Raw genomic sequence first — 22,500 nt, forward strand, 5'->3', positions numbered from 1 at the left:
TCGAGAAACCGTTTTAGGCCCCCCGCCCCCCACCCCAACCAACTCCCCCATCAACACGTACCTCCAACCTATGGTCCTACCTGCACGTGACCTGGGAATCACGTGTTGCCTCTGTGTGCAACACGTGCTTGGGTACTTTCCATCCCCCCCCCCCTTGTCCCTCCTCTTCTGTTTTCCCTAGCTCCCTATTCCTCCTCTTTTTTCATCTCCCACCCCTCTCCCTCTTCCTTTTTCCACACCCTCTCTCTCTTTTCTCTTCCCCACCCCCTCTTCCTCTTTCCTCTTCCCCCACCCTCTCTTCCTCTTTCCTCTTCCCCTACCCCCTCTCCCTCTTCTCTTCCCCCACCCCCTCTTCCTCTTTTCTCTTCCCCCACCCTCTCTTCCTCTTTCCTCTTCCCCTACCCCTTCTCCCTCTTCTCTTCCCCCACCCGCTCTCTCCCCCACCCCCTCTCCCTCTTTTCTCTTCCCCTACCCCCTCTCCCTCTTCTCTTCCCCCACCCCCTCTCCCTCATCTCCCCCCCCCACACACACACCCCATCCTCCATTCAATAGGGCCGTACTGTTGCACGCCATTGCAATGCTGCCTCCCCTCCCCCTCTCCCCCTCTTTGGCTTCTGTTTGTGTGTACCCATAGCGTCTTTCTCCCCCAAAATTGCTGCTGTTGCTATCGCTCTTGGTGGGCGAGGTATCGGTGGTAGCTGTGGTAGTGGGCGTGGTGGTTGCTGTGGTAGTGGGCGTGATCGGTGCTGTGGTTGATGGTTGGCGGTTGTTGTTCATGGGTCTGTGGTCGGGTGTCGGATCTTGATTGTGGGCGTTGGGTTTTCGACGAGTGGTTCTCTTCGTGTTTGTTTATTATTACCTTTTTGGGGTTTCTAATTTTCTGCACTTTTCCCCCCCAGCATCTATCGCTTCTCTCTCATTACTCGCACCCTCATCGTCACCACTGTATTGTCGTCGTCTCCTTCCTCTTCCTCCGTTCCCTCGTCTTCCCTCTCCCCCCTTTCCCTCCCCCCTCCTGTTTGTCCTCTGCCTCCTTGCCCACCTCCTACTACTCCTTCCCCATCTACTTCCTTCTACTCCCCCTCTGCCTCTTATTCCTACTTCCTTCTCCTCCTTCCCCCTCCTCCTCACTCACCTCCCCCTCCTCCTCCTCCTTGTCCCGTACCCTCAATAATACCCGTCATTTACATCCTCCCAGAGCCCCCTCTTTTTTAAAGAAAAATCTTCACCCCCTTCTAGTCCGCTTCGCGTAGGGATACGGGGGGGGGGGTCGGGGTCGATAGGATGCCGAGCAGAAAGGGGACGAACGCGGGATGAAAGGAACTTGTTTTCTTAGTCATAAGTATGTGCGTATTTTATTTATCATTCGTCCTTGCGTCAGGGAGGGGTAGGTTGAGAGAGAGAGAGAGAGAGAGAGAGAGAGAGAGAGAGACCGAGAGTGAATGAATGAGAGAGCAAGTAACAGAGAGGAAGAGAGAGAGAGAAGGTGAGGCGAGAGGGGAGAGAAGAGAGGTACTCTTGGCGTATAAGTCTGCTTGCACAGTTGGAGTGGGGGGTGGGGTGGGGGTAGGGGAAGGCGCTGGTGGGCGGGCGTTAATGCGTTGGGAGAGGGGGGGTAGGGACCTGAATGGAAGGGGAAGGGGTAATGGTGGGGGGGGGGGTGGGGAGGGCGTGAGTGAAACGTACCCAAAAGCTCCCCAAGGTTAATCAGACTTCGTGAATTTGTGCCGGGATTTGAGATGGCAATTGAGGTGTAGAAGTACATTCCTTTATTCCGGTTTGTTCGGAATGGAGGACTTTGTTGAAATAGTTTTTTTTTTTTCTTTCTGTATTTGTCTCAGTTTTCTATCTTTTTTTTTTTTCTTTTCATTTCTTGGGGGACGGGAACGAATGATGCCTTGTGTCTTTGCTTCGTCCCTCCCCCCCCCCTCAATCCCCCCCCGTCTCTCTCTCTCCATCTTTTCCGTGCTCCCCCCACCCTCCCCACCCCCCTGTCGTCTTTCCCCCAGCTAACTGCGTAGAACAACGAAGAAAGAGAAGAGGGTAAGGGAGAGGGGAGGGGGGGTCTAGAGAAGAGGGTAGGGGAGAGGGAGGGGAGGGTTGAGAAGAGGATAGGGGAGAGGGGGATGGTAGGGGAGAGGGGGGGAGGGGAGGGTAGAGTTGGGTCCGTAGAGGTGCGAATGCGCATGCCCGACAACTTGGCCTTATTTCGCTTTTTGTGCACGGACGGTCGCCATTGTCATTGTCACTGTCATTGCCATACTGCCATTGCCATTGCCATTCATTCGTCCATTTGAGTATGGGTGGCCATGAAAGGCTCTAGGTAGCGGCGGCGGCGTCGTCTTGAGGTTTATTTTGATTTTTGTTTGGTGGTCTTGTCGGTGGTGTTGCTGTTGCTCCTCTAAGGATTACTGTTATTCTTGTCATGGGTTTTATTATTTATTATAATAATGTATTATGATTATGATTATTGCTATCGTTATTTATATTGTTATTATTTATTGTTATTGTTGTTATTGTTACCGTTATTATCATTATTATTTTTAAGGTTATTGTTATTGTTGTTATTCATCCTTTCCCATCTCCATAAAAGTGTTGCACCATATTTTTACATTTTCAAGGTGTTTTCGAGTGGTTGTCTCGTGGTTGACCAAAGGAAGCTCGTGGGACGAAGTGACTGCGATAAAGGGGTCTGTTGTCTCTTAGCATTACATAAAATATATATTAATGACCCTTGAATTACGTATTGAATATGAGGCCGGGTAAAATGCATTTCGTTGATTCAAACACTTCAAAGATTTTTTTTTTTTTTGTCACTTCCGGAGAATGTTCTGACAATGGACAGTCTATGTTGCAGGAGTTGCAGAAGGAAAGGGGGAAGGGGGGGGAGGGGGTAGGGTTGTTAGGCGCGGCTTCTCGCGTGCCATGGGAAACCTATTTAAGTTCGATCATCCTAAATGTCAGTCGAAACCCGCCCACGCTCGATAGATGTTTTCGAAGGTCTGTCGAATCGTCAGCTAAGCGTCGCTGCTACTCTGGTGTCATTCTCTTTTTTAAGTTATTTTGTTATTTTTTTTTTTTTAACATTTCGCCTCCTTATGGTTGTGAGAGACGTTTTTCTCTAATCATCTCGAGCAAATAGTATGGATTTGTCACTGGGGAAAGGAATGTTTAATTGTTTTTCTTTGTGTTTTAATTGTTGCCATAACTTTTCCCAAGAAAGGGAGCACCGCCGTCTCAGATACAACTTATGCCCATATAAGGGAAAGGGTCCATAGAGTTACGTAACTGTTCGCGAAGCAAGGTTATGTAAGAGGTAGGATAGTCACGTGACGACGCCAAGGGGAAGGAGGGGGGAAAGGGAGAGTGGCGGGTGGGGGACGCGTGTTGAAATTGCGGTGCACTGATTGGGGAGGTGGTTGGGGGTGGAGAAGGGGGTAGTGTGTTTGTTTTCCCCCTCTCCCCTTTTGTCCCCCCTTTTCTCTCCCATATGTACCTTGTATCGTTTGGGCTCAATATGTAATCAATATGTGTATATATTTTTATTTTGTTTTATTTTTACCACTCTTGAATCTTTGTGTCGAAGAGAGAGAGAGAGAGAGAGAGAGAGAGAGAGAGAGAGAGAGAGAGAGAGAGAGAGAGAGAGACGCAGGCAGGCTTGCCAAGCAATCGGTGTCCAAGTGTACCCATTGGTTCCGCGAGCGCGCCCTCCCTTCCTGCCCCCCCCCCCCCCCCTGCTTGTATGGTGTGCTTGTGCGTCGGCGTCCTGCAACCTTGACCAATAGCAGTGCCTCCGTAGCAACTGCGTAGTATATGGGTCCCCTCCCTCCCCTATTTCCCATTCCCCGTACCCTACTCTCCCCCCCCCCTCTCTCTCTCTCTAGCTTCCTGCCATTCCTCCCCGTGTTTGAGCCCTGCCTTCTGCCCCGGTCCCTCCTTCCTTCGTTCCCTGTCCCTCCCCCGCGCCTCGGTGCTGCATAACAAAGGAAGGTTGAGCGGGAGGGCTTGCGAGGATCAGGATGAGGGCTAATGAGAAGGATGAGGCGCCAGACCAGGTGTCAATAGTTCGCATTATTATTGTTATTGTTGTTTGTATTGTTATTTTGTGCCTAAACACAATTTCATCAAGGAAAGGTAACTGCAAAGGTTAGGAATGCGAGGCAGGGCGATGCTGGTGCGTTGTGTGTCATACGCGGCGTGATGGGGCCAAGTGGGGCGGGGGCTGGAGGGTCAACGGGGCCGTCATGGTGCGTAGGAGCGCGGCCGAAACGCGGCGTCGGGCGGGGGGAGGAGGGGGAGAGGGGGGCGTCAGCGTCAGTCACGGCGAAGGCACTCGGCCCCCCCTTCCTTTTTCTTCTCTCTCTCTCTCTTCTCTATTTTCTTTTGGTGTGTGTTCTAAGTGTTTTTTTTTTCTGAATGCGAAGGGGATTAGGATATTTTGTTGTGTGTAAGTTGATTTCTCTCTTTGGGTAGGGAGGAAGTTTTCTTCTTGTCGCGGGATGCTCTTCCTGTTGCTTGCGTAACAAGAAACGCCGAGGGGGTACGAGCTTCTCATACCTTACCCCCCTTCCTGCCCCCTCTTCTTGCAATACATATTCGCACCCCCCCCCCACCTCCTACCCGCTCCACGCAATCCGCTTAGCAGCCATTTTGGTCCTTATGAAAAACGATGCGTTGCGGCCGCTGCTGGTTACGTAAGCGCGCCGTGGGATTCGCCGTCGCCGCCGCCTGGATGAGCGCGGGCGGCCGATGCTGCTTGATGCTGCGTGCCCGTGAGGCGCCGTCGGCCTGACCACGGGCGCGGGTCGGGGCGAAGACGACCCCTGCGATGACGATGGAAGGCTGGCATCCCGGAGCAGGGCGGGAGTGCATTACGCCGGCCGGTAAGTGCGAGAATCCCGTGCGGCGGGTATCCCGGCAACATTATTGCTATGGTGTGGCACTCCCCGGTGAGTAGAGCCTTCCCCGCCCCGGCTCTCCCCGCCCCTCCCCCCCGCCTCCCTCCCACCCGGAGCGAGGAGTCAAAAGCCCTTCGCTCTCGCCCGCCGCTCACTAGTAGACTGGTGGCTCTCGCTCGGTTGTGTGGTCGCGCTGCGCTTGGTCTGACGCATCTGTGTCTGAGCGCTCGCCCGCCCCTGACGTGGGACTTCCCTGCTGTCGTCTTCGTTGAGGATTTTTGCTAAGAAGTGGATTTGTTAGTGTGCGCGAACCGATCCCATTCGGAAGGAAGACAAGAGATAAACGCTGTATTGAAATAGAGGCATAGACTGGTTGAGAAACGCGTGCTTCGATGAGAGATCGCCGTCGGATCGAGGTGATGAGAAGGCTGCTCGAGCCTGGGATGTGGGATGTGCAGTACTCGGGCCGGGAACCGATTCTGGGAAAGACATGGCCGACCGTGAAGAGGACCTGCACTGAGACGTAAGTTGGGCGCCCTTCCGTTTTTAGGTGGGACCTAATATTTTTGGTGTTAGCCGTGCTTTGGGCCCTTTGGCGGGACTGTTATTTTGATTTCATTTTATTTATTTATTTATTGAAGGTAAAAGATGCATTGGAGTGTTGTTGGCGATTATTTGAATGCAATGTGTCCGAATAACGTGATTGTATATCCGATAGTTATTATTACCCATCTGTTAGCTTGTCACCAATCATTTCTAACCTGCCACCTTTACCTCAAAAAAAGATATAAGCAAACGGTCTTTCATCACCCACTTCCACAGAGGACCGAGGAATGCGATATGGAACTTCCTTCTTTGTACCTTTCTTCTTCCCTCTTTGCCTGTACCCTTTTCTCTTGATTTTCCCTCTCGAATCTTTCTTCACCCTCCCTTTCATCAACCGCTCTCGTACCTTTTCCATTTCCTTCTCCATCACTCACCTGTTGTAGCGAGGTGAGCCTGCGGTGGGGCGGTGCGAGGGGTTTTATATATCAGTCTACGTGTTGGTTTCAAGGTCCTCAAGGGTGGGGGGCGGGGGGAGGCTATCAGATGGGAAATCCGGCATTTTGAAATCTGCCTGTGTGGTTGTGGGGGTTTGATCAGCGCCCCATGCCGTCGTGGTGGTGGTAGAGGTTGTTATTTTGTTATTAAACACCTTTGGGTATTTGGGTACTTTTTTTTTGGGGGGGGGAGGTGGGAGAGGGGGTATGGGAATGGTATTGGTTATTGGTGTGATTTCTATTTCGAATGTTTATCTGGGGATTGCTTTTGGTACGTTTTGTATTTATAGAACAATTATATGAATATTTCCGCGTGTTACTACGGAGACTGTTATTATTATTATTGTTATTATTATTATTATTATTATTATTATTATTATTATTATTATTGTTATTGTTATTGTTATTACTGTTACACTTAGTATTACTGTTGCTATTACTATTTTTATGATTTTAAATTATGCATATTACTGTAATAATAGTAAATATTGCTATTCTTGTTGCTCTGCTGTTACCATTTTTTCCGCATCATCACCATAACCATCTTTAGTAGTATTTTCATTATTGTTATTATTACTATCATCATCATCATCATCACCATCATTATCACCATCATCATCATCATCATCATCATTGTTATTATTTTTGTTATAATGATAGTTATAATTTTTACTATTATAATAAGAATGATTATTATTATTATTATTATTATTATTGATTGTCTGATATTGTAAATATAATTGTAATTGTTATTACCATTCCCTTGATTAATGTTATTAATTATTAATAGGGTCAGGGAAAATATTAATATCAATATCCTTTCTCCCTCTCCCTCTCCCTCTCCCTCTCCCTCTCCCTCTCCCTCTCCCTCTCCCTCTCCCTCTCCCTCTCCCTCTCTCTCTCTCTCTCTCTCTCTCTCTCTCTCTCTCTCTCTCTCTCTCTCTCTCTCTTTCTCTCTCTCTCTCTCTCTCTCTCTCTCTCTCTCTCTCTCTCTGTAGGGGGGGTACAATTTCTGCATCTGGTACAGCACAAACCAGTCTGTTCATTGTGGGTTTTCTACCATGCATGTGTTACAGCAGAGTAACGCATAGACACTAAAGCGTCAGGACAGTGCAGAATACCCTAACACTTGTTAGCACAAAAATTACATTCGGGTTGCAAAACTTTTTTAAATACCTTTTTTCCCCTTCCTCTCGGGACTGGTTTTCTGAATACCAAATCAGGCCACCTGGACGCTGTGCAAAAATATATCTTACTAAACGCTACATTGTTCATTCTGCTGATGATTTTAGGCTATGTACATTGAATCCTCGTTAAGTTTATATCTGCACTTCCATAAGTATACCTTACTATCAGCTGTTGAATGTTATCTAATCTGGAAGGGGTCGAGGAGTGTGTCATTCGACTGGCGACCTCGAATGAAATACACGAGTGAGTCGAGCTGTGTCTTAAGCTGCCGTGTATCATTTTCTGTGTCTCTGTTGTGCCTATGCGGTCAACCTTTTCGAGCTCTCAAAGGGCGGGTGTGGCTCCCCAGGCTCTATTTTCCATGCGTCTGTTGTGGTGGATAAGACAATGAGGATAGTCTGCGGTTGCCCTGTGTCCCTAATTGCCGTTGTCTTGAGAAAAGGACTCGGGCGTTACTTAAGAGTCTCGCGTCGCGTTGGCCAAAATGCGCAACCGTATTAGGCTCAAGCTCAGTGCGACCGAGGCGAGCCCACTTTGATAAATGAGAGGAGGCCTTGAGCCAGCGTTGCCAGACTGGTAGACAAGCCCAAGGCACCTTCTTATTCTTAGATTCTGTAGGTGGAACGCGAGGGGCGTCTGAACGGAGAAGTCATGCTTGCGTTTAATAAGGCCTGGACATTCCATGCTTAAATTTCACTGGTATGTTAGAGGGTTTATTCGGAGGGACAGGATGTGCCGTCCTTGTGTATGACGATGACCCTCACTCACATGATAAACTAGGGGCTGGCTGTTCCGCTTCCTTGCTTGTGTTCTGAGGAAGAGGGTGCGGATATATGACTCGACAGGGACGATAATGCTCTGGCAGTTCTTTAATTTACTGACCAGGAAAGTTTGCACTGAGCTGCACTACCCGAGGATTTCTTGCCTCCAGTCATGAGAATCTTGAAAATGTAGATATCCTCCTGAAGAAAATAACTTTCCCTTCACCAGGATGTGAACGCACTCTTACTCATGCTTAGGTTTCGGCGTCGAAAATTGTTTCTACCGGCTGGTTTGTTAAAAGTATGCGAGGCTTGACCCAACGAGCATTCATTAGACGGACATGCTTATACACAGAAATAAATACATATATATCAGTCTATACGTGCATATCTACCACATAAATAGATCGATAAATGTGTATTTATCATGTATACGTATATTTGCATTTATTTCTTTATGTATGCATGTCCTTGTATATGATTATGTATTGCGTCGGGCCTCGCGCATTTTTAATAAACTGGCCGTATATCTGAAGAAGAGAATCAGTCAAAATGCTCAGTAAGTTATAAACCTTAGTATATGATAAAGAAAAAAAAAAGCTGAGGTTGTAGATATATCGGATTATATCCATCTGACATTGGACAGTGTAGATATCCCAGACCTTCACAGCGTATACTGACTGAACCTGTTGGCCGCAGATTATGTTGAAATTGCACTTGGGATTATTGATGGACTGCATGGAACAGGACGCACCTTTGAGATAGGAAATCCCTTCCCGCAGCGCTGCAGACGGGGAAACTGACCTAAATTACGTATCCTTGATCGTCGTTTCTTGGGGGGGGGGGGGGGTATCTCCCATAGAGAGTCTTTTCGGAAGGATATTATTGTAGAAAATATAATGTAAACTATTATTCGCTTGGGGTCTTGTAATTGGAAAGGTGATGGGGAACAACTGCACTAAGTTCAGTATGTATATATATATATATATATATATATATATATATATATATATATATATATATATATATGTATATATATATGTATATATATATGTATATATATATGTATATATATATATATGTATATATATATGTATATATATATTTATTTATTTATAATATTACATATATGGATAGATGTATCTATGTAAGTATGAAGGCGCATTGTTATACTAGGCGCAATATTGTTCGTTGGTTATTACATCACCAACGATTAGTTCATGACAGAATAATATTTCAAAACTTTTTAATGCTGTCAGTTAATAAACATTGAGTTTCCTTAATGGAATTCCGTTTTGGCCAAAATTGCACCATGTTTGCCAACGTATGTTTTATACTCAATGACATGCAGTATAACCTATGGCATCATGTTGCGGAAGGCATAATCTTCATGCTTGAACTTGTAGAAACTGTTCACTTAAGAATATTTGATATGCATCTGACTGTTCGTATATCGCATAGCGTCGTTTCGGTTTGAATACGTAAGCATTCCACATCACCATGGACTAAGCCAGAGATGTTACCTGAGCTATTTCGCCGCAGCGCTGACTTTATTAATCACAAAATAACCCGAAATCGTAAAGAAAAATTGCCTACATGACGTATATAATCCCAGACAATTAACCAACTCCCTAACTCCATACAATGTAGACCTGCGCTCCCCCCTCCTACCTCACCTGACCCCCCACCCGAATTGAGCGGAGTCGAAGCCGCGGCCGAGGGGGTGAGGCGAGGGCTCGGGACGCGGCGGCGGGCGGGGGCGGAGCGGTGCGCAACGCGATGCTCAGTCGTTCCCGCCATTGTCGAGCTGGAGTGGCGGAGGGAGCGGGCCAGCGAGCGAGAGGGAGACATTTCGGAGATGAGGCGATTACTCCACGTTATTTAGGAGCTTGTTTCTGCTTCCTTTTATTTTTAAGTTGAGGTGAGGTGGTGGTTTTTGTTCTTTGGGAGGGGTCGGGGGTGGATATGTGGGGGATTTAGGGTCGGAGGAATGTGGAGGGATTTTTGTTGTTGTTCCCCGTCGGGCGGTCGGGGTGGACGAGTGGCGAGTGTGTGATACATGCGTGGACTCGGAGGTCGTGGGCCTCGGTTTTGGCGTTGGGAGAAGCCTCTCGGGGCCATCGGGAAGTGGGATAGGGTAGGTAGCATGATATTTTGGGGTTTAGAAGCGCATGGAAGTGGGGGATTGCGAGGAAAATGGCGAAATAAGCGAGGCGACTTCGGTGGTCTTGGAAGGAATATTCGGGGGAGAAAAGCGATCAGATGATGCGCTGTTGCCACGTCTCGGGGGGGAAGAGTTCGTTCGTCTTTTGGGATATTTACACTCATTTCTGTATTTATTTTTGGGTTCAAATATTTTTTTTTATCTATGCAAGGAGAATTGTTATGAATGCATTCTTGAAGTTGAGATTGATATTTGTGGAATAGGGCAAGTTTTATAGGAATTCTTTTTATTTAACGGTCGGATAGGCCTATGCAGCTTGTCCCGAGGAATTTATTTTTAGTTTCGCACGGTTTTGTTTGCTTCAAGTTTAGAAGTCCCAGATAAGTCTGAGAAAGGTCTATTGTAAAGTTTCGTGTTTATAATCCCAGTTTTGTTATCAGTACAGTACTTCTCAGTAAGTTACTCGTTGTCATTTAATCAGGCAAAGACAGTATCGTCCGTTTGTTTGAAAGGACTCAGGATGCTCTCACTTTCTAAGAAATATTGGTTAGTGATAGTGCTAATACCGAAGAAAACAGATATTTATCTAATTTAGGTTTATTTCAATGTGGAAGAGACAGTGGTGGTGTTATGTTAAAGATTGTGTTGATAAATCTCATGTGAGATTAGTAATTATATTCTTTACCATATCTTTTTCTGTTGAGCTCATTGGAAGTTTTTATTCATAGGAGGTAAGCTATGAGTAGACCAAAATAAAGAGAAAAAAGCTATGAACTTGCAAGACATCTTCAGAAATTTTTCAGCTCATGACGTTTTTTCTCCTTTCTTTGCAGGATTTTGAGAGAGCAAGTGAGAGATTTGGTGCTATTGGGGGAGAATAAGTGAAGGGAAAATACATCTGTCCTAAACCCAACCTGCCTGCCGGACAGACATGGCTCCCCGCAAAGGAGCAACCGCCAACAAGGGAGGCTCAAAAGCCGCTCCCAAGAAGCGTGTGGCAGCAAACGGCTTCAAGCTGCCTGACCCCATTGCCCCTGGGGTTGTCGTAACAGACATTGCCAAGAAGAACTGGAGAATTGGTAATAGTATCGGTGAGTGGACAAGTTTTATTTCCGTCTCGCGATGTTGATCGGTTTACATGAATTCCCATTCTATATGTTTGTTCTGTGTAGGATATCAAGTTTTAACATCCGTGAATGGGTCTTCTTGCAGGTGTGGGTGGCTTTGGAGAGATCTACTTGGCTTCCAATGAAATTGACAGACCTGTAGATGATTCAGCTGAATATGTCATCAAAGTGGAGCCCCACAGCAATGGCCCACTTTTTGCAGAGATGCACTGCTACATGCGTGTAGCGAAGCCAGAGCACATCGAAACCTGGAAGAAGGAGAAGAAGCTGAAGCGCTTGGGCATGCCAAAGTACCTGGGATCAGGCTCGTTTGAATACACTGGCCAGAAGTACAGATTCATGGTCATGGAGAGATTTGGCATGGACTTGCAGAAAATCTTGGAAAGGCACAGCAAGAGATTCTCCTTCAAGACTGTCTTTCAAGTGGGCATTCAAATCGTAAGTATAAATTCAATCAAGCAAGTAGAAGTCTTTATTAGTGTCTATATATGTGTTTGTGTCTTTGATTAATGACCTGTGCTCATCATTTAATCTTCTTATTTTCTAGTTGGATGTGCTAGAATACATCCATAGCAAGGAGTACATCCATGCTGACATCAAGGCATCCAACCTGCTGATCGGACACCAGCCGGGCACAGAACACCAAGTATTCCTAGTTGACTTTGGCCTGGCCTGTCGTTATGCCAACGATGGGAAGCACAAAGAATACAAGTTCGATCAGAGGAAAGCCCATGATGGCACCATAGAATTTACCTCACGGGATGCCCACATTGGTGGTAAGTGGATGTTGTAAAGACTCTTAATATGACAGGCTATGGAAAAGTTTGTTTCAATGATAACATATTTGATACAGATAAATTTTATTAAATATTGATATTCTTATTTACGTTCTTGTTGCAGCTCACTCTCGACGAGGAGACCTAGAGATCCTTGGCTACAACATGACACAGTGGCTTTGCTCACGACTACCCTGGGAAGATAAGTTACAGGATTGCAATTATGTTGCTAATCAGAAGAGAGGCTACATGGAGAAATTGGATACATTTATGACACAGTGTTTCCCAGAAACCCAACCTCCAGGTAAGAGTTGAAAGAAATCACTTTGGTGAGATTTGACATTTTGGATTTAGCATCAAGTCTAGTTTTATGCTTAACGTAAGCCTAATTTATTCTTCTCTCTCATTTGAAGGTCTGAAAGAGTATTTGGAGTACGTAGTCAACCTGGCTTTTGACGAGAAGCCCGATTACGAGAAGTGCCGGAACATCCTCCGTGAGGGCTTAAAGGCCAAGGGCTACCGGGATGACGGGAAGCTGGTGTTTATGTCAGCAACACCAGTGCCTGTGTCACGTAAACCCAAGTCACGTCTCGACCGTAAGGTAAGAAAGCGACATATTAAAGACATGTCGGAAGATGAAGAAGAGCAGGAGGATGAGGAAGAACTGTCAGAAAAGAAACCCAAGAAGAGTGGTGCTAAGAGAGCTAGAGGTGCTAGTAAGAGGGGTAGGGGTGCTGCTAGCCGCAGTGGTAGTAGCACGAGGGAGTCATCCCCTGTGTCAGAGAAAGAGAACACGAGTAAGAAAGCCAACGTTCGTGTTGGAGTACGGGGCAGGGGTAGGAGTGGTTCTAGGGGAAGGGGCAGGGGAGCTGCTAAGGATGTCCCTGATACATCAAAGTATGCAGGCATTAGCAACCCTACCCCTCAGATGCTTGCTCTTATGAGTAAGAAGCGTTAGATACATTCCATAAGTGCCTGATGATGGTGGTGATACCATGGTGCCAATTTTATTATTTTTATGATGAATTTTGGCTAGTGAAGTAACTTGGAAACCAGAAATCGTGTTCAGTCATTTTATGTTATTTTTATACACTCCATTCTCATGTAATTGCATCTATTTCCTTACGTAGCAGTATCTTGTATTGCATTTCATTGCTAGAGAAGCTTTGTTTAGTTATTTTGTATGTCCAGATCAAGAAACTGAGATTGGTGTAGAGATGATGATCAATAAAGGAATTTCGAGAACTTGGTATTTCTTCTGCATCCTTAGACAGCAAAGATTTTCATGGGTGTTGGCCTATTTTTGTTTATTCTCTATGTATTTATTTTCTTTTGGTCATTTGTGTGTGTTTGTTTCCTGTACTGTTTTCATTGAGCTATATGATTGAAGTTAATTATTGTTTGTTGCTGATGTGTTGCATGTGTGACATTCTTAGAAATTGCTAACCCCCATGGAAATTTTTGCTTTCTAGAAAACCACGAAGCGGCGTTCAGAGGAGGAAGAAAATATATCAGACTTCACTCCCAAGAAGATGATGAGGGCATCTAATATCTCTCCATGTAGACCAAGGAATAAGAGGTATGCCAAACTTCAGCATGTTTTCTGTATGTTAATTTTGGTAATTGTATTTGCAAATTGGGAGTGAATGTAACAGTTGCCTTTAAGGGAAAGAAAATTGAAGTTCTTAGAAAGTTAATGATTATTTGTTACTTTCTTCTTTCTGATAATCCTACATGTTGATTGGTCTTTCTCCTTGCAGGGTTAATACAAGAACTTGCCCCAGAAATTCCTTAATAGGTATCAGTCTGAGCAAGCCCAATCAGCCAGAGTTTGCCTACATAGACCCCGAGGACGTGATGATTGAGAAGGAAAATCAAAAGATGGCTGAGCGCAAAATGAAACAGAGACCCAAGAGATTAGGCATTGTTCGGGACACATCCCTTGACAATCCTACTCCACAGATGATTGAAATCATGAACAAGATCAGAGAGAAGTCAGCATCTCCGCCTGTTTGCCAAAAACGTCATAGACACAATAGGTGAGTTTCAGAAATTATTATTTATTATTATTATTATTATTTTTTTTTTTTCCACAAAAGTTCTGTGTATCTTGCTTATTTAGTTATATTTGCTATAAGGGCTTCCTTTTTTACCCCTTTTCTAATAATTTCTTTTCATATAGCTTAAAATGTTACCATATTTTGGAAAAAGTGGTTAACTAATTTTTGTTTTACAGCAACTGCTATAGCAACAGAAGCAGCCCCACAGGGGAAGAACCCCCAACACAGTTCACCCCAGAGATGGAAGCTGTGATGCGGAGACGTGCAGAGCGCCTGTCATCCACCTCAGACTGCGAAACCTATTGTTATTCTAGTTCCTCATCAGATGTTGGCTCGCCACAAATGTTTGATTCCTCGGAGAATGAGGACTCAAATGATGCCACCATCTATTACTCTCCAACGGCCCCCTCTCCCCCCTTTATGGCTCCTCAAAATAATAATACAGTTAAAAAGGGTAAGTGTTGCCTCTAAGCAAGAGCTGGTAGATGGTCTTGTTCTTGTATTTTATTTTTCTGACTTTCTTCCTTTCTTCTATTAGTGGATAAGTTTGTCTGTTATTGGTTTTTATGGTGGTATTGCAAAGATGGTAAGTTAATTTTGGTAATCATAAAAGGATGGTGTAAACAGGGCATCAGTCCATTTTCATTGGTTTGTCTTACCATTATCTGTTGTTTATTAGTATCTTCTTACCCATGGGTTATATTTTAAGCATCTGACACTTACACAAACAAAGAGTGATCAGGTTGTTGGTAAATTCAACATGACATGGATAATTCAATGTCATTATGAATTTAATGATATTGAGTTTTCTGTGTTATATTGTTTTTCTGCCCTGTTCCTACTCGACACACAACACTTAGGATGATCAAACATTTTCTTTTAGGTCCTGTATGTTGGAGAGAAGCTGTATTGTTGCATATTTAAAGATGAAAATGAAAGCATGAGAGTTTTTTTGGTTATTGATTTGTTTTTTCTAGTTAATTTTGGAATGATTTTCACAAAGCCATTTTATTGCATTGAACATACACATTTTTTTGCCTTCTTTCCTTTCTTATTGAAGAGTTTATTTTGTAAAAACTGCATTTCATTTTCAAATGTTAAGGTCATATATGAAATGAAGTGTTCTTTATCTCTGTTAATTTTCAACAAATTAAATCCAGTATTCATTATTACATCACAAATGAAAATTATAAGGTATTGCTGTTTGAAGGATTGATTTCAAAGATTTAAAGACTTATATTCATTTATCAAGAAAGGAAATGAAGGCAACTGAACTCTGCATTTCATATTCCAAAGATAATTCCTTTGGAAGGGAAATGCTGATTTTAAGATCATCCCTGACAGGCGTGAAACGCTGTTGGGTCTCCTACGCATGGAGCTGCGTGTCCACAGTCCTGTCAACATACGCCATTGTCACCAGGTCCAGGCTGGCTGTCAAATCATTGGCTTAGAGCAAATAAAACAGATTTCAGAATATTTGTATGAATAGTTTCAAAATGCATTATGTATGCATTTCTCATGAGATGTGTTTTTCAGTACAGTGTTTAGCACTAAGATATTCACAGTATTGTGTCAGGAAAATATCTATGTCATGGTCATGTTGCTAGAAAAAAAACAGTAGACCAAATCTCTCACTTGCTCTCTCGTCATTGGTGCCTTAAGATTGTTTGTGTGTGTGTGTGTGTGTGTATGGGGGGGGGGTGCAAGATATATGCCATGGGTATGTTCAAGTGCTTTGTATCTGTCTTGTCACACAGGTTTGAATGTTACAGATAGCTTTAAAAATGTACAAGTATATGTTTTGTCATCTTTGAGATAGGCTTTATAGTAGTTAGAGTAGCATTTCTCCTATGTTGTATTTTTCAGTGTATATTTCTTTCTTTCTTTCCCCTGTTGAAATGCATACTTCTATATATTTTTAAAGATTTGAGGCATATATATAAATATATATGTATATATATTTATGTATACACATGCATCAACCTGTTGGATCCAGATACCTTGTGACCCACATGTGGAACAGAATCCATACATCACTTGAGGAGGTGTATGGCTTGTAGGGTTGGTTCACATAAAAACTTATCTGCTGTAATAGGACTCGTTGCCTCCCCTGCTTAAACTTTTTTTTACCCTCCTATTTTCCTAGTTCTATAATTTTCATTTGTAATGCTGTTTGAATATGGGAAATAGCAATACACTAGCCACTATAGAGGTGAAAACCGTAGATGGCCCCAGCCAAAGTTTTCACTCCATTAGTCACGTCACCTGGATCCAATGAGTTAAGAAGAGCATTGGTTTATTTTGTTTAAATTTATAAAGATTATTGCCAAGCAATAAGTAGGTTATTGCAGTATGTAATACTGTAATATTAGAATTTACATTTATATATTTACCTGAAAGGTTTGATGAATATTTGGATAATTTTAGTCATAATTCAAGACCTCATAGGTTAAGGAAATCTCTATACATATCTACTGTACTGTACACATAGTTTGTTTATGTAAGGTTTATGAGAATATGAATAACAATTATTATTATTTGGATGTTGTAACTAATACTGATGTGCATTCAGGTTACAAAAAATTCAGTAACAGTAATTTTCAAAAGGTTTTCCCATATGTGAAATGAAAAATGTTATCTTCATTAACTTGGGAACCATATTAACACTACCTAGCTGCTAAACTGCTCAGGATTTCTGATTAGTAGCCTTGCACAGTATTTGTTGTTACAAGGCAAATAATTATCAGGTAACACTTAAGTAGAAAGTAGAATATCATATAGTATTATCTACTAAATTAAGTCAAAGTTCAACTATATTTTGCTGTAGCTTGAGATTTTTAAATATAGATCTCTATAGATTTAGGCATTCAATGCAAAACCTATTAACATTACTGATTTCAATTTCAATCATATAAAGGACACACCAGACGTCAACGAACAGGTCTATACGTCTCACCGAGAGAAGTTGCACAGCTCCTGAGTAGTGCGCGTGTAGAGTTACGGACAATTGCAACTCAGACATCTCCAGGCGTGAGAGTGACCCGCAGCATATCTAGACAGACATCACCTGAGATATTCTAAGTGCAGTGTTAATTGCTTTTGTGAAGAAGAGAGAAAATAATTAGTCAGCAATATACTTTGGTGATCAAACAGTGGATTTACTGGTGCTCACATTAGAAAAGATGTATTGAAAATTTTATTGTGTACATACACTATGTACCTCAAAGATACTGTGACGAGGTTTAATAGTTGAATTTGAAAAATATAAGTGAAGTGGAAAATAACTTGTTACTGTTTCATTTGGAAAAGTGAGAAAGAACTCAAGGTGATATATAAATATATATTATACATATATAGATACTTACTATTTTTGTTTTAATCCTTCAAAAGGGCTAATTTTCTTTTGAGGAAATGCCAAACCTCAGGAGTGTGAGACATGGTTGTAAGCTAGTGAAACTGTTGTGAACATTTAGAAAGAAATTTTATTCCAGTTGTATTTCTGCTAGAAACCATGAGGACCAGACTGTTGTGCACAGTGACAAAATCCATTGAACTCTTGTAGTGACCAGTTGTGTAAATACATATATTTTTTTTTTCTCTACCTTTCTCGAATATGGCCAATTGTCCAGTCATTCAAAGAAATCATGTTTCTCCTATGGCCATCATTTTCATTTCATCCCAAGCTTAAATGTTTTCAATCTCTAAATTATTTCATGTCATATTCCATTCTCATTTATGCTTTTATATTGTAAAATTGAAAATACTGCTTAATAAAATGAGTTTTTCATATTTTAAAGGTTCTTTTGCAAACCAGTATATTTATATATGCAAAAAATAAAAGAATATGGATTTAGTTTGTGTGCCTTATTAGCTCACAATTTTTTATGATTTTGGCAATAAATTTACTACATCAAGGGATCCAGTACAGTTCAAAATAAATTAAATATCACATGTGTATGTATTCAACCAAACTTTGAAGTTGTAGAGAAAATCTTTTAGGCCAAGGCTGTGATATCTCTAAAATAATATATATAAAAAATACAAGGATTAATAGGTTCCTTGCCATTGGCTTTTCAGACATTCTAAAGAGCAGGTCCTGTGTTCTTTTTTTAGACTGAAGTTTTCTTGTGGCATTATAGTGCAAATGTGTTTTTTTTTTTTTTTTTTCCAAGTTTTGTTGTCTTCTCTGATATGATTTTTTTACCCATATGAAAATGACCTTGTTAAGCATACTATATGGAATCAGTAGTACCTGTTCTGGTTGTGTAATAAAGTTGAAGTAGATTTTTCTTAAATTCCTGTGGTTCTGAACTTCATTGGCTGAAGATGTTCCATTATCTGCCAAGGGAGACTCCTATGTAGACTGAAAATCACCAGTAGTTACAATTTGCTTTGAAGGCATTATTAGTATCATTAAGTATTCATGAATAATTCTGCTTATAGCTACTGCAGCTTTAATTAAAAGAAAAATAGTCAATTGAAACAAAAGTCACCAGGAACTATTGTTCTGAAAATTGTATCTTCCACCATCCAGACTAGTGACTTTCAGATTACAGAATGGGGCTCCTTTGTATTTTTTGCACACCAGCTTTGTATAATGAAATAAAAATGAAAGTCAGTGTGAATTAGTCATACGGTTTAGCCACTTTGCCTTTTATTTATTTTTATTTTTTTGGAAAAAATTACTACTATTGATTGCATGTTATATCTTTTCTTTTTTTCCATGGTATGACAATAGTGTGAGTAATTGTTAATTCCCTGGTTTTATTAGGTTTTGTTTACCAATGGAATTTGTAGTTACTATACTTGCCAAATGGATTTCCTTTTTTGGCCCTTACTTCAGGATCTCATGGTTCATGTTGTTTTTTGCTCAAAGCTTCGGCTCTTTACTCAGTCAGTACTGGTTTATTCCATTGTACAGTGTACATTTTTTTGAAAAATAAAGTGTTTTGATTATTGGCTTTCTTCATAACTTTTTATTTCTAAATTATGGATCCATGTCACCCCAATCACAAACCTTTGCTTTTTATATAACGGAGTTTAAAATATAAATGAGTTGTATCACATCAAGAAATACTGGAAGGTAACAATATTATTTAATAGTAAATCTACATATTTTCACTGGAAAGATTATACTGCTTAGCAAAATCAAATATACATAGCACAATACTTGTCTAAAAATATAATGAAAGCCTAAAGAACAGTAAATAATAATGTAGTGAAATTGTGTTTCAGAATCCATGCAGTAAATCCAAAAGATACAAACTAAATTAAAACTTCCTTAGTAACAACACAGGGAAAACAGTTGTTGCCCTATCATAAACAGCACAACAAAAAAGGTTGTGATGTAATAAACCTAACAGTAAAATGACAAAAGATGAAAAGTAAAAGTAAAGCAAAAAAATATTAATGAGATCATTAATTGACTAAAATATAAAAAGTGATGATCCAAGGACGGAAAGTGATATATTTTACTACCAACATAACATTGGCCGTACATTTCCTGGCATGGAGATCATAAGCTCTTCCAGTATCTGAAAACTATACTACAAACTATCCAAGTTTTATCATCCAAAACTGTAGTGGAAATCAAAAGAGCTGTGAAGATGGATAAATATATTTCACTTCCAGCAATATAGTTGACATATGTCAAGTAACATATGCTAATTGTCAACTACTTTTTGATATTTTTGCCACAATACTTTGTCATGATGCTGTGTGACCTTTCCTTACCTGTAGGCTTTGCCCCCAAGCCTCGCCCTATTGCTTTATTTTGTATACTCCACTAATGACCTTAGAGGTTGATGCTGCAGAAATTTTTCAATAAGTAAATAAAATACTTCTATATCTTGTGAGTAGCGAATTAAAAATCATTAATGGTATTCAAAAAGGCTTGATGGAAAAAGGTAAAATGTCTCAGTGTTTTAGAAGGAAGAAAGTAACCATTCCTCCATACAAACACTGTTAGCCTGTGCATACTGACAAAAGCTGGAAATAAGTAATTTTCAAGTAATTAAGAAGACTGCAAATACTGCATACAATAAACAATCACTAATCATTCTTTTTTCTTCATTTTCTGGACATGCCTTATCTTTGTACAGTATTATAAAAAAAAGGAGTTGTATTGTGGTAAACTTTCAATGGCTAAATATGTTCTAAACTAAAATCCAGTAACCTTTCTTAATAATATCATTATTATTAGGTTTCTTATGGCATGCAGTGAAGCTAAATACCCAATATGTGATAGTTTCAACTAGCAAGATTCCTCAAACAGAAAAAAATTCTTTGCAGCTTCAAATTTTTTATCCAAGTATGCTGAACTATTTTCCAATTAGCACTAAGTATTCATACTTGAAAGTTACAGGCAAAATTAATGTAAAATAAAGGATATAAAATATCCAATCCCATAAAATACTTTCTCTTTGGTGTAAAGGTAAGCTTAACATCTTGTCCTTAACAAGTGCACGTAAATAACTTGATCTGACCTTTACACATGGTAGGTAGCTACCTTGCTCTCATAAATAACATAACACTAAATTTCCATTGACCAAATGCCACCCTGCTTACCCGAAGAACCCCAAATGAAAAAATCAACAGACTTCACTTCATTACCAGTGGATATTTACCACTCCATGTTCTCCATACAGTACCATATAAAACAGATAATTACCTTTATAAAACCTACCATATAAAAGCAAAGGCACTGAAGGCACATTTCAGCCCTAAAGCAATCCAGTCCAGCTTTGTGTAGGAACTAAAGGACAGGAGTGAAGGGTTTCCTTCACTGTCTGCATCACTGATCTACGCTGCTGCCTGAGGAAGACTCATGACAGTTAATCTCTTGTGAAGTTCCTTGGTGATGAAAATCTTTGTTAGTTTTCTGACACACATAGCAGACAAAATGCAATTACTAAATTTACAGTGTCTGCTAAGTAATACAACTGACTTTCTTCTAAAAGTTATTTGCACATCTATTATGTAAGACTAATTGCTTTTGTAAACAACTGCTTTGGGGATTACTTTTCCAAAACTAAAGTTTTGGAAAAAAAAAAATCCCCAAAGAAATCTGAAACAAAAATATTGTTTGAGATATTACCCAATCCTTTAGACATGCATATCTTTGTGATTAAAATAAGACCACAAATCTGTTAAACCTATTTGAAGATATGGAAACAGACCAATACAGATATGTATTAGTTTATTGATACTTTAACAGTGACCTCTGATAATATCAAAATAATAGTTGAATTATAATGCCTCTCAAGAAGCAAGAGAAGATTAAAAAGTAGTATATATAACAGTAATAAAGATGAAAAGATGCTCCTACTATTTATTTTCATAATAATAATAATTACAATATAATAGAATTATAAAAGTAATAAGGTTAAAAATTAAATATTTGATGATCTTGTCTAAGAGTCCGTATTACTAAAAGTGTACAGTTAAAGAATAATTGTAATTGTTAGAATCAAGGTTGCAGCCTACTGGTCCCCTAATAATTTCTGTGACCTCCTCCTACCTAAATATATATAAAGGAAAACTTATGCTTCTATCTTATTTTATTCTTTCATATGAACTTACAAAAAGGCATAAATCTGATAAGGTCCTTTTCTACCAAATTAATAACGTTAAAAATCCTAAATCCCAGATAAAAACTGGTAATTCATGAAAAAAACTGTAAAAAATGCATAAAATATACCGAAAGTTATACATCAAAAATGTATATAATTGTAAACATTTTAAGTCAACTGAGCATTGAAAATATAACATTTCTAAACACAACCAAAGAACAATAGACTAAACCTTTAAACTTCAAATAGAAAATAATAAGAAATACAATAATATCCAACCTTTTAAGCATTTACATCAAAATTCAGGAGTGAGGTAAAAAAAAAAAAAAAAAAAAGTAAAAAAAAAGAAACAAACAAGGTGGCAGTCGTCTCAAAACAAGATGATACCACTCACAATTAGGTTAGGTTAGGTTAGTACTTATTACCAGAAAATAATGTTCATGAAAATATGCATGTGTGTGATGTACACCGAACTGACAAATCGGATATGGCTGCTGTACACGTAATGATGGCTAAAAATACATACATACATACATACATACATACATACATACATACATACATACATACATACATACATACATACATACATACATACATACATACATACATACATACATACATACATACATACATACATACATACATACATACATACATACATACATACATACATACATTATATATATATATATATATATATATATATATATATATATATATATATATATATATATATATATATATATATATATATATATATATATATATATATTATATATATATTATATATATATTATATATATATATATATATATATATATATATATATATATATATATATATATATATATATATATATATATATATATATATATATATATATATAAAATAGCTCTTATTTTTGGGTTTATG

General features: G+C 40.3%; 1 protein-coding gene and 1 long non-coding RNA gene across 14 annotated transcripts in view; one reads left to right on the top strand and one right to left on the bottom strand.

The window, feature by feature from the left end:
• LOC113807867 (serine/threonine-protein kinase VRK1) overlaps positions 1-18,970 on the top strand; it is a 107,220-nt gene extending 88,250 nt beyond the window's left edge. For 7 of the 13 annotated variants that reach the window (XM_070123487.1, XM_070123484.1, XM_070123489.1 and 4 more), the window contains 9 exons: positions 10,885-11,142; positions 11,264-11,616; positions 11,726-11,954; positions 12,079-12,258; positions 12,368-12,555; positions 13,427-13,533; positions 13,715-13,993; positions 14,191-14,468; positions 16,932-18,970. In XM_070123487.1, coding sequence (XP_069979588.1) covers positions 10,983-11,142; positions 11,264-11,616; positions 11,726-11,954; positions 12,079-12,258; positions 12,368-12,555; positions 13,427-13,533; positions 13,715-13,993; positions 14,191-14,468; positions 16,932-17,095 — 1,938 coding nt within the window. In that variant the 5' untranslated portion in view covers positions 10,885-10,982 and the 3' untranslated portion in view covers positions 17,096-18,970. Of the gene's footprint in view, positions 1-4,776; positions 5,422-9,547; positions 9,809-9,930; positions 10,025-10,884; positions 11,143-11,263; positions 11,617-11,725; positions 11,955-12,078; positions 12,259-12,367; positions 12,556-13,426; positions 13,534-13,714; positions 13,994-14,190; positions 14,469-15,358 lie in introns of those variants that run through there. The other 6 variants (XM_070123491.1, XM_027359169.2, XM_027359173.2 and 3 more) reach the window with 6 other exon arrangements.
• The window catches only part of LOC113807868 (uncharacterized), a 7,539-nt gene continuing 1,238 nt past the window's right edge, over positions 16,200-22,500 (bottom strand). Inside the window, exon 3 of the long non-coding RNA XR_003475962.2 lies at positions 16,200-20,827. This is a non-coding gene — a long non-coding RNA (uncharacterized lncRNA). The remainder of the gene's footprint in view (positions 20,828-22,500) is intronic.

The sequence above is a fragment of the Penaeus vannamei genome, chromosome 7 (genome assembly GCF_042767895.1).
Source record: "Penaeus vannamei isolate JL-2024 chromosome 7, ASM4276789v1, whole genome shotgun sequence".
NCBI classification, from domain to species: Eukaryota; Metazoa; Arthropoda; class Malacostraca; order Decapoda; family Penaeidae; genus Penaeus; species Penaeus vannamei.